The sequence below is a fragment of the Mus pahari genome, chromosome 5, assembly GCF_900095145.1.
Source record: "Mus pahari chromosome 5, PAHARI_EIJ_v1.1, whole genome shotgun sequence".
Classification (NCBI taxonomy): domain Eukaryota; kingdom Metazoa; phylum Chordata; class Mammalia; order Rodentia; family Muridae; genus Mus; species Mus pahari.
Genome location: NC_034594.1, coordinates 158,614,733 through 158,627,232, shown reverse-complemented (window position 1 = coordinate 158,627,232; position 12,500 = coordinate 158,614,733). Strand labels below are relative to the sequence as shown.

Here is a 12,500-nt window from a genome sequence, read left to right as displayed (position 1 = left end):
AAAGCAGAAGGATGCATTCTGGACATACTCTGAGATGTTGGCCAACAAGGGGGGGGCAGTAAAGTCTTCTTTCCTCTATGTTTCTGTCCTTCTTATTCCATATTGCGCACATTTTGCCCTTTATTCTTAGTTGGATAGATTGTATCTTAATCATTGACGACAGGCTCTTATCCCTAGAGACTCAATGGATGCTATGGTGTGTCTTCATTATTTATGTCAGCCTCCACTGTGTATGCATTCTGCAGCATCAAGATTTATTATGATCTTGTTCAAAGATTTTTTTGCTTGATTATTGAATTCTTTCTACTCTATGAAAAAGGGTTGTGACCCCACAGTCCCACTCTGACTGTCATAATAAAGTGGGAAAATGGCTCTAGGGTGGGGAGGGCTTTGAATCGTTTCTGAGTTTCCATTTGCTTAATCTACTTTACAGGAATCTTTGGAGGAATAAATTAAACTAAGTAGTGTGCGTTAAGCCCAGAGCCCATTGTACTCAGCCCTCAAGTCCAGGCATTCATTTTCTTTTACTGGTAAAAAGAATCTCTTGCCTATTGCAGGATCGCAATTAACCCATATTCTTCCCCTTAGATTTGCCCATGGGGGCAGGCCTCTAGGGTAAGTTTGTCTACAGCTCATGAGGTCGCCTGAGCACATAAATGTATAGATGGGGTTTCTTTCTTCCCTTCCCTTTCTTTCCCTTCCTCTCCTCCTCTCCTTCCCTTCTTTCTAATTTTTCTTCTCTTCTCCATCCTTCCTCCTCCCCTTCCTCTTTTCCTTCTTTCCCTCCCCCTCTTCTTTATTGTTTTATTTCCTTTTATAGCATTTTTCTCCTTCCTCCTTCCTTCCTTCCTCTTCCCTTCTTTCTTTGTTTCTCCCTCCCTCCCTCCATTCTACCCTCCCTCCCTCCTTCCATCCTCCCCTCCCTCTCTCCTTCCTCCTTCCCTCCCTCCATCCTCCCTTCCTTTCTTCTCTCTTAATGTTGGGGCTCTAACTCCGGGCCTTGGGGATGCTCAGTAAACCCTCCCCCTATAAGGCACTGCTCCAGCTCTTGCTACTTTCTTCGCCATACTTTATCAATCCTGGGGTTGAATCTACACTAACCACAAATATTCTGGAAGCATTTGTTGCCATGTTACCTGAAACAAATTGTGGGTGTTGGGGGTAAATGCATAAGCAACTAGTTGGAAGGTAACCTGTTTTGGTTTTACAGTTTACCAGGGAATGGATATATCTACCAGGTGTCTAGAGAGTCATTAGTAGTTGTTGACACAGTAGAGTACTACGCTTTGAAATGATGTCAAGTTGGTGGCATGGCCCCATGACCTGCAGAAGCTTATGAATTTACTGGAGGGACCAAGTATGAAACACCCTCAAAATTAGATTGAGTACCAGGAAGACATGCATAAAACACTATGGTCTGAGTCCCCAAGTACTACTGAAAGGCAATCCACTGCAGTGGACTTTGGATTCGCTAGAGCCCTGGGAGACTCAGGGTCATAGTTTAGGTCACTAAACAAAGTCACAGACTTCATAGCATAAACTGATAGGATCTTGGAGAGCCTCTCTCAGCAAAGTAAAATGATGGTGTCACTTCTTTTCTGATGTCAGACTTTATAGTTGTCTTTATGGATGTCATCTTTATCAGAACACTCAGTGGATTGAGTAGTTATACTTTACAAAGCAAAGGCCCCAGTGTTGTGTTCTCATGCACGTGACATGGTTGTCGGGGTGACAGGGCACGAGTCCAGACTCAGAGCCCATTATCAATAATGACTCGGAATAAAGCAAGTGGTTTGGGTTTGGTTATGGTGTCAGCAGCCAGCTGAGAGCTTTCTCCTGCTCTTGTTTTTCTCTCTAGATCCTTAAATCCAAAGACTTAACATCTCCCACCCAGCGCTACATTGATAGCAAGGTTGTGAAAACCAGAGCGGAGGGTGAATGGCTTTCCTTTGACGTGACGGATGCCGTGCAGGAGTGGCTTCACCACAAAGGTTACCAAGAACCTTCTTTCTCTCTCCCTAGAGCTTGTGAATTGTCCTCAGACATAGACATGCGTACAAATGACTCCCTTAACTTAATGTTTTTCAGACAGGAACCTGGGGTTTAAAATAAGTTTACACTGCCCCTGCTGTACCTTCGTGCCGTCTAATAATTACATCATCCCGAATAAAAGCGAAGAGCTGGAGGCGAGATTCGCAGGTAATTGAAGCTTGGTTTTTACTGTGAGAATCTCTTCAGGGGGGAAGGGGAGAGATGTGATAAAGTCAGTTTGCATGCAACATTGTTTGGTGAGGTGTGGGGACTCTCATTTATTTGAGCAACAATTTGCTTAGCAGTGGATAGAAGAAAGCAGAAAGTGGGCCTGGAGAAATGACTCAATGGTTAGGATGGGAGTTTAGTTCCTAGAACCACATGAGAAAGCTTGAAACTGCTTACAACTCCTGCTCCAACCTGCTGACTCCTGACTTCCAGTGGCACCTGTACTCAAGTGCACACACCGACACACATACATCGTTAAAACATAAAATAACGACACTTTCTTTTAAGTAGGAAGGATTGGGAGAGAAGAATAGACTCCAGGTTTTCACTGCTCCATACCTAGTGATGAACCTAGCTAGTTAACCCTGTGAACTATCAGCCAGTTAAGTCTGTTTTTCTTCACTTAAGCAAATCAGCTTGCCATCTGCTGAGATTTGTAGGCAGCAAAGATTTGAGAGAATTCATTTCTAGTCCCCTAAGCAAAAATTCAAGCATCAACAAGTACATTTCACTCAAGAAAAGTGTTGCTTCACACCTCAGCTTCTGTAACTCACCCTCTAGGTGTTGGGACATACCGCCTTTTGCTAGCTATTAGTCCATTCTACAATGTTTCCCCTCTGGTAAATATCCGAGAACAGAATCAGCCTGAGCATATCTGCAAGGACTCTGATGCAGATAACCAAACTGCCCTGAGGGAATGAATACTGATCTGGTCACCAAGCTATAGCCAACATCCTTAAATAAGATTAATTTTGCATTTTGAACACCCAATCCCAGAAGTCTTTCTGTGTACTGAATTGTTTTATAAATTCACATTGTTTAGGTCTGTTTTTTATTTTTATTAGACAAACTGCATAAAACTTATCATTGCAAGTACCTTCCCTACCAGATTTCTGTAGCAGCTAGTAAACACAGAATAAGACCTCTATTTCTCCTGCTCATCTTTAAGTTGAACTCATCAAAACCCAGAGTGAATAAAGATGCTGAGGGTCCAAGTCACTTGGCTTATTAGGCAGTGAATTGTTGGTTGACAAGGTGGAAGAGAAGTCCCCACCCCACACACTGCTGTGGCATCTGCCTACATCCCCTCATGACCCCCACCTGGGACCTCCATCCACTTTTAGAAATCCTCAGTGCCCCCCTTGGTCATGGAAAAACACTCCCAGAGGTGTAGAGATTTATTTCGGTCTCTAGACCAGCCACGATTCTCCTGAGTGGAGATTAAATGCTTAAACTGGCAGCCTCTCGAGCATGCTTTGGGGAGCTCAGGTTTCTAAATCTCAGATGGAATCAGAAAAGTGTGGAGGATGCCATAAAATAAATGAAAAAGCTCTTTCTGCACAGCTTCCCAAAATAGCATTAGGTAAGGGTGACTCCTGTTTCACCTAAACCCAGTCCATGGCCATTCAGCTAAGCCTCGGTTTATGCTCATTAGGGAAGTCTTCTGAGTGGAGCAGTCTCAGGAAGAGAGGGAACCAGCGGGCGACAAGGCATGCTCTATGGCCGTGTGTTCTGTTGCTGAGAGCTCGCACACAGCCCACACTGAAGATGGACTAAAATAAACTGCCTAGCTTGCCCTTGGACCATAGGTCAAAGACTTCTTGTGTAGTGACTTTTCCCAATAACAGTCCTGTCTTCAACACAGCCCCACCTTTAGACAAGAGGCCCATTTAGATGTGTTCCTTGTCATTTGTGGGCAGCCCGTTGTGCCATATCTGTTGCTGTGGGGAATGATGGTAGCCAGTTAATGAGGCTGTGGTAGTCATTGCTGCTGTTTGTGACCATATACAGGGTTGGAGGGACTATATTTATAAAAATATTGCTGCTTATGTTTGATAAAGGTAAAGCTAAATGTTTATTACCCAAATGCATTTTTTCAAGGTATTGATGGCACCTCTACATATGCCAGTGGTGATCAGAAAACTATAAAGTCCACTAGGAAAAAAACCAGTGGGAAGACCCCACATCTCCTGCTAATGTTGTTGCCCTCCTACAGACTGGAGTCACAACAGTCCAGCCGGCGGAAGAAGCGCGCATTGGATGCTGCCTATTGCTTTAGGTAAAGACATGAAAATAAAAACGCGTATCTGACTCTGCTGGCTCTTGCCTTGCCTTTGCTTTCTCTTCCATACATTGACCTGAACTGAAGTCACTGCTCAAGGTCAGGTATAGAGGATGGTACAGCTTTTGACTCTTGTAAGAACATTCTTCCCAATATATAAAATAATATATTTTATTTATTTATTTTTACAAAAACGTAACTATAGTACATAATTTCTCTCCTCCATCTCCTCCTTTTTGTCCTATGTTTCCCCCACCCCAGATTCATGACTTCTTTTTCTTCAAAGAACATATATACAAATAAATATATGTGTAACATATATGTAAATAAATATATGTGTAACATATATGCAAAAAATATATAAATACAACCTGCTGACCCTACTTACTGTTACTTATTTATATATGTTATAAGGCTGACCACTTTGTGTTGGATAAACACGTATGGGGTGCATTCCTAGGGAAGACTAATTCTCCATCTCTTGGCCACCACCAATTGTCTGTAGGTCTTCATCTGGGAGCTGGGTCCTAAGACATTTACCCTACCACTGTCTGCATGTCAACTAGTATTGGTTGTCTTGTTCAGGTCTTTAAGCAGCCATATTGTTGAGGTTTCCTGAGGACTTTCAACAGTTCTTTTTTGTGCTGTGGCCCTTAGCTCTCTAATGTGAATTGGATATGAAGGGAGAAATTTAGCCCATGGGGTGTTTTCTCCAAGTTTTGGGTCTGGTAAGTTCTCATAGCTCTCTGCCCACAGAGCAACATAAGTTTCCTTGAGATTTTGGCTAGGTCAATAAGACGTGCCATGCCTTGAAGCTCACCCTGGGGTCTGATCTCTTTCTGAGTTATAGAAATAGCACAAGAAGGCAGATGGCCATAGTTTGAGCTGCAAGGTCTGTCACGAGCGAGAGAACTGTGCAAGAGAGTGTTTGCTACTTTTACATGAATTTGTGTGGGGAAGATGCACGGTCCTCTGTGTTTCCTGTAGGAGGAGGACTCCTTTTTTAGGAACTTGTGGATCAGAGGCAGGGTCCTCTTTGTGAGGGGTTCACCATGTCATTGGTCACAAATAGAGAAGGACATTGCATTTGCCAGAGACACTGATTATACCAATAGGACTCCATATTTCTCGAACTCTGATTCATTCCTTGATCTAGTAACAGATGGTAAAGCAGAAGATATATTCTCAAAGGAAAATGCCTCCAGGGGCTCTCTGAAAATATGTTTTATTTTATCCGTTGTATGGATAAACGAGCCATAGAGGCAGGATGTGCAGCAGATGTTCTACAGAAAAGACTCTGCCCCTTTCTGCTGCCTTCCTGATTATGTTTATGGGCATTGGAGGCATATATTGATTTTCCAGGTCACAGATGAGACAGTCAGAGTACAGAATACATAAGGGACAGCAGTCCAGGGACTCACAGTGTCTCACTGTTGACATCACATGAGATTATAAGTCATCGAGACCCGTCTCATGGTGCTCGAGGTTAATGGAATAAGTGAATGGATCATTTTTCTGATTGACGGTGAGGTGCATGCAAAATCAACTCCAAAATCCTCTCTGCTTTTTCTTTGAACAGAAATGTGCAGGATAATTGCTGCCTTCGCCCTCTTTACATTGACTTTAAGAGGGATCTTGGATGGAAATGGATCCATGAACCCAAAGGGTACAATGCTAACTTCTGTGCTGGGGCATGCCCCTATCTATGGAGTTCAGACACTCAACACACCAAAGTAAGTGTCTGGATTATTGGTTTCTCCTAGTCTTGCCTAAGTCAGTGATGATGGTGATGATGATGATGATGATGATGGTGGTGGTGGTGATGGTGATGGTGGTGGTGATGATGATGATGATGGTGGTGGTGATGATGATGATGATGATGGTGGTGGTGGTGGTGGTGGTGATGGTGATGGTGATGGTGATGGTGGTGGTGGTGGTGATGATGATGATGCCAAACTGAGCAGTTGTTGTAAAATACAAACTGTATATTTAAAATGAATATCTTTTTTTGTTGTTGCTTGCTACTTTTTTTTTTTTTTGATACAGGATCTAATTGTATAGCCATGGCTGTCCTGGAACTCTCTATATAGACCAGCTGGCCTTGAATTTATGGCAATCCTCCTGCTTGTGTTTCTCAAGTGTTGCGATTACAGGCATGTGCTATGACATCTGTCTCTCTAAATCTTTCTGACTAGGACTCAAAGTGCAGATATAGCTAAGTATTTTATCACGTTACTTTAACAAGGACAAAGGGCTAACTCAGCAAAAAGTTCAACATCAGATGCTATGTTTCCCCAGCCCAGAGAACACAAACATTTTCTGCATACTAATATATCTAATATATACATTATTCCATGAGCTTCCTTTTTGTAGCTCATGGTGTAGAATTTAAAGATGGGAAGGACTTCAAAAAGGGTCTTGTTCAATCAGAATTTCTCTTTAGACAACGGAATCAGAGTATAGATGCTGTGGCTGCCTAACCCCAGATAAAAACAAGTCTGTGGCGACACAGGCCTTGGACTGTAGCCCTGTTTGCTTTATAACCCAGTTCCTGTCACTCCATCTCTCTGAGCTTAATTCCTAAAATGTGGCTGCGAGTAGAGGTTTCTGCTCTGCTCCTTATGCTTCTGTAAATCTCCTTATTAAAGAGGCATTAGGAACATTGCTTTCGCTGCAGGGTAGGAAAATGGATCTGCTGCCAGAGAGATCATACTGGGCTGAATTCAGGAGTTAGGGGTTATCAATTAATTTAGACAATCTATATTACAAAAAAGTGGCTCCTGTCTGCTTATGAAAGATTATGTATTAGTAAATATGAGGTCTATTTATTTATAAATGCCCGCCTGGATTGGAATTGAAGTGGACAAACATGGCTTCCCCTCCTCCAGTCACTTTCCCAGTGCCCCTGTAGGCTTGGCACTCGGGGGTGACCACGTGCTTGGCCATGTGAGGGAAGCTGGCTCATGTCTGTCCCTTTGTCTAAGCTCTCTGGCCAGCCTGATTCATCTGGACTGCAGCAGCAGTAGCTGTAACGCGGGCAGGGCCTGGTTGCCAAGTCGAAACGTAATTCTCCTCCCTGATACACAGAGGGAGTGTGTGAAGGCTGAGGCCTGGCTTGTTTTTCAAGGAGGAGGAAGAATAACTGTCATTGTCACAGATGTGTGGTTTGGACAGTTCCCCAAGGAGCCAGGGGTAGCCTACGAGAGTAGGCAGTGTTGCTGAGCTCAACGGGTCTCTTGTCCTTGGTTGAACACATCCCAGGGAACCTCGAGGAAACGGTCACTTGTTTGACTAACACATTAATGGCATCCTTGGAAATGTCCCTGTCACACTGGGTGACCTACACACTTCCATCAGTAAGAGCCATGCACCTCTGTGATGGAGAACGGGATAAAGCTGCAGCACTAACATGCAACACTTTCTCTTCTGTCTTAGGACGTGCTATTTAGTTCCTGAACTTAGTCACTCCCCATGTAGCATGAGGAATGGTAACAGAGGGTCAGGTACTATCTATGATTGCTTTAAGTGACATGTAGGAAAGTGAGCAACTGGGACAAGAAATTAGTGGTTTGGGGGAAGGGTGATGGTGACACACATCTGAAATTCTAAAACTCAAGAGGCTGAGACAGGAGGATTGTGAATTTATGGCCAACCTGGGCTATCTAGGGAGTTCAAGGTCAGCCTGATCTATGATGTAGTGTAGGCAACAAAGGAAAGGGTTGCATCAAAGTGAAACAAAACCAATAATGCCTGTGGTGTTCAGGCTGCTTCTTCCTCCACTCTTAGCATCTCTGTAATCATGCAGTCATGGTAAGTGGACAGATGGTTTTAAATGAAAATATAAGTGGCATTTCATTGGCCCGTGAAGACATGTGGCTGAAGACACGTGACTGACAGATATCCTGCTGCAGGCAGATATGCTTTCTATACCTTGAGGCAGATAACAGTTCTTATGAGGATTTTGATGGAAAATTTTATTCCTCTGCTAATCATTTATCCTCTATCATAGAGCATCCAGATACGACTTCCTGGACTTCCAAGGCATAGACAAAGGGGGAAGAGCCCCTGAGTCCAAGAAGCTCTTAATTGATGTGGCAATGTAAAACGGGTATTCATGCAACTTTGATTCCGAATTTATAAAGGAAAAATAATAGCAGGAGGCCTGAGGCCTTTGTGTAGCAAAGGCCAGTAGACTTATTGGAAAAAATTAGGAAAATCTGCTACCTGGACAGTTTGGTCCAATCTGTCTTTTTATGGAGTCATTTGTTTAATACATACACAAAGAACCAAAGTCAACTGTGAGAAAATTCTAAACTTGCCGTTGCTAAGGCCACAAGCCAATCTGACCGTAATTTAGAGGTAAGAAAAAAAAAAAAAAAAAAAAAAAAAAACCAGCAATGATTAAGATTGTGTACTCAAAGGCTCTGAGCTAGGGAAATGGCTTGGTTGCTAAAATGGTATGCACATGAGAACCTGCTTTCAGTTTCCATCAACTCCGTAAAGCCGGATATGCAGCTATACTCCCCTAACATCAGAGGGGCAGAGATGATGTCAGAGCTGTGAGGGTGGGGACAGGGGGATCCCGGGAGTTGGCTGGCCCAGCTAATCTAGCCAAGTCAAGGAGCTACAGGTTCAGTGAGAGACCTAGCCTAAAATAAACGCACAATGAAGTCGGAGAGAGGCTGAGGAATATACCCACCGTCGCTCTCAGGTGCACACACATGTGCAGGGGCACACACATGTGCAGGTGCACACACATGTGCATGTGCACAAGAATTAAAAACAAAACTAATCACTTTCTTGTGTGTGTTTCTCTGTTGTGTCATGCAGGTCCTCAGCCTGTACAACACCATAAACCCCGAAGCGTCCGCTTCCCCTTGCTGTGTGTCCCAGGATCTGGAGCCACTGACCATCCTCTACTACATTGGCAATACACCCAAAATTGAACAGCTTTCCAACATGATCGTCAAGTCCTGTAAATGCAGCTAAAGTCCTTGGGAAAGCCAGGACACGAAAATCACGGTGACAATAGCATATAACGACGACGGCGACGACGACAATGATGTTCGTGACAGGAGGGAGGGAATTTTGATTCATCAGTGTTTTAAAAAAAAAAATTGGAGAAAAAAAATCGGTACTAGTTCAAACATTTTGCAAGCTTGTGTTCTGTTTGTTAAAACTGGCATCTGAGATTACAGCAACAACAACCACAGAAATGGAAGGCGTTAGTCTGCATATCACCTACTTCCTGAGAGACACAAAAAGAAAACATCTTTTTTTTTTTTTTAAAAGGAAAAAAATAAACACTGGAAGAATTTGTTAGTGTTAATTATGTGAAAGAAAAACAAAACAAAACAGGAAAAACAGTGGAGTTGTACGTATTGTTTCCACCCTGCATCTCACCCCACGCCTCTCCTGGTTCCTCTGTCTCGCTCTACAGTGGGTGCCCTCCCCGTCTCTTCCTCCAAGCTAACAGTGGGTTATTTATTGTGTGTTGCTATATAATGAACCTTTCATTACCCTTGGAAAACAAAACAGGTGTATAAATGGAGACCAAATACTTTGCCACAAACTCATGGATGGCTTAAGGAATTTGAACTCAAATAAGCCAGGGGGAAGGAGGTCATACTGGATGACCCCCTGTGAGTACTATAGAACCGAGCAAGTCTGCAGAAAAGTCAAAGCCCAAGCAAACCCGTGCCTGCCGAAGCTTCATGGACGGCCATATGCCCAGAAGGCTTGTTAACAACGAAAACTTGGAATCAGTGGGAATCTGGAAGATTGGGGTTTTTTCCCTCTTAATTGTAAATGATTCTTTGCCAGTTTAAGCAAGCCGGTGAAATGTTGACCTGTTTTGATGTGTATTGTCAGACTTTTGACCGTGAAGTGGCTGTTGATCTACAATACAGGTTTTTCCTTTGTCTTGGTTTATGTAATTACATGGATATTATTAAAATAGACGGATCTAGAAGCCAGCATGATTGAAAACACACTGCAGATTTGTTTTACAAACTATTAAATCGAAATAGTAACTACTTTACATGTAATGTGTAGATCTTACCACATTTTTAATATTCTGTAATAATGATTATGATTTAGATTGAACTTAAATTTGGACTCTTTTTTAAATGATCATTCGGATTGTATGTTTGTTTCCTCTAGCCGGCCAGTACCTTTGAATAAAACCCCTAGATTCTGACTTGCACTACAAATTCAATTTTTTTTATATATATACTATCTTCTCTGACTGTATTTTATGTATTGTCCATTTAATGACATGAGCTACCTGGGTTCATTCCTCCCCCAACCCTAGTTCCTTCTATTTTCCAAAAGACAAAAACCAAACCAAACCAAAGCCCAAAAGGCTAGGCTTGAGTTCCATAGCGTTTCCACCTTCTCTGTGTCAGTGTGAGTCAGGTGGAGGGTGAGCTGTGGGCTTCTGGGATGGGTGTTCTGTGGGAGCACAGAAGACTGCGCACAAGTGTAGGCTTAGCTAGGGTTTAAGAATCTCAACTCAGAGTCTTAGTGACTGGGCTAGGAAGTTTCTTCAACTCATATATTTATGGACTCTTTGCTGTTCAAAAGCAGACAGTTCAAAGGAAGCATCTTTTTCTTTAGTTGGGTTTTTGGTGCTCATGGGGCATATTAAAAGATACACAGTTTGGATGATTTTTTTCAAAGGGGGGAAAAGTACAGGCCAGCACTCATCATTTTATTCATAATTTCATCCATTATTTCCCTGATTTCATTGAAGTTCAGGTTTTGAAAGACATTCTTTACAGGCTGGGGAAAAAAAAAAGCACAAACCAAAATTGCCCTTGTCAAAATTTTTCTTTCATGCCCCCCTCCCCTGTCTCCCACCCCCAGCCATCATGCTCTTCAGCCGAGGTCAGCTTTTGTTTGGTTTGAGGTGGTTGGCTGCCTCAGAGGCAGGACCTGAAGGTGTGCTTTGGGTATCCTTGTCACAGAGCTTCAAAATATAAACCAGTCCACGAAATGATGGACTGTTTGTGGTCTCGCCCAAAGGGCAGCACACTGAGGTGTGAATGCAAAGAGAATTTCTTTGATATTGTACACTTATCTGAGGAGCTGTCCTTGAATTCACTAAGATGAAGAATGAAATTTGCAAGCCAGAAGACAGAGCAACTGCTGGTGAATGGCCCCATGTAGGGTGCAGCATAGCCTCAGATCTGCCCCGTGGGCTCCAGTTCTTTCCCCTTCCTCTTTACTGTTACTTCTGTATAACTCCCCACCACCCCCCATTTCTGCATATATTTTCCTCTCAGATAAAGTGACATTTTTTTGTTTTGTATGATTTGTCTCTCCTTCTGAATGCACTGACTGCTATTTTAAGGGTTCTTGAATCTTTTTGTTTAAGTCTATGGGTTCTACAGGTCTTTCTTTCCTATTAGTAAATATTACCATGGGAGCGGTGGTAGTAGGGAGGGGAGGGGGGTGTTAGCATATGGGTGGGGCAGCAGGTTGTATGTGTTAAGCAACAGTACAATTTTATGCTTGGCATGGATTTTAAAGAATGGGATATAAGAACAGATGTTACGTGTTTTGATGACCAACTATGCTGTATTTTTTTAACACGATGCATGTCCGGTTTTGTGGTGCTTTAGTGGTAAATAAATTATTTCAGTTACATGTTGCTGTGTTCTTCCTGTCAAAGAGATGTGTGAGACTAGAAGGCATGTGTGATGTAGTAAGGGGACTGTCGTGCTTAAAGCTGTCCGCTAGGCCTTGGTCACACAGCTGTTCACTTTACAAATACCACACTATGGTTCCCGAGCCAGGACTTAGCAATCAAGAATGGAGCGAAGGCTGTGCTGGCTTTTTATTTTCTCATTTATTGCTATTTGGTAATTGTTTGGGGTTTAGTTTCCACCCAGCTTGACTGTCTACCAGAAAAAAAAAAAAGGCAGAGATATTTGGGCCATGATTTGGCTTTCTGGTTCTATGTTCTGCCAATCCCAGGGCCAAAAGTACTGGTCTAGACAGGATCCCCTGTCGCCCTATAATTCGGATAGTTAGTGAGCCGGCCAGATATAACAAAAGCCACGTGCACTTTAGGGTTGCTGCTTGAGAGTGGTTACTCCTGTCTGCTTTACCCACAGCACTGTGTATAGACGTGTACACACACACACACACACACACACACACACACACACACACA

At 42.9% G+C, this 12,500-nt stretch overlaps 1 protein-coding gene across 2 annotated transcripts in view; it reads left to right on the top strand.

Annotated features, from left to right (window-relative positions):
• Positions 1-11,966, top strand: part of Tgfb2 (transforming growth factor beta 2) — an 81,638-nt gene extending 69,672 nt beyond the window's left edge. For both annotated transcript variants that reach the window (XM_021198024.2, XM_021198025.2), the window contains 5 exons: positions 1,859-1,991; positions 2,089-2,199; positions 4,141-4,318; positions 5,901-6,054; positions 9,152-11,966. In XM_021198024.2, coding sequence (XP_021053683.1) covers positions 1,859-1,991; positions 2,089-2,199; positions 4,141-4,318; positions 5,901-6,054; positions 9,152-9,310 — 735 coding nt within the window. In that variant the 3' untranslated portion in view covers positions 9,311-11,966. The remainder of the gene's footprint in view (positions 1-1,858; positions 1,992-2,088; positions 2,200-4,140; positions 4,319-5,900; positions 6,055-9,151) is intronic.
• The last annotated feature ends 534 nt before the right edge of the window (positions 11,967-12,500 follow it).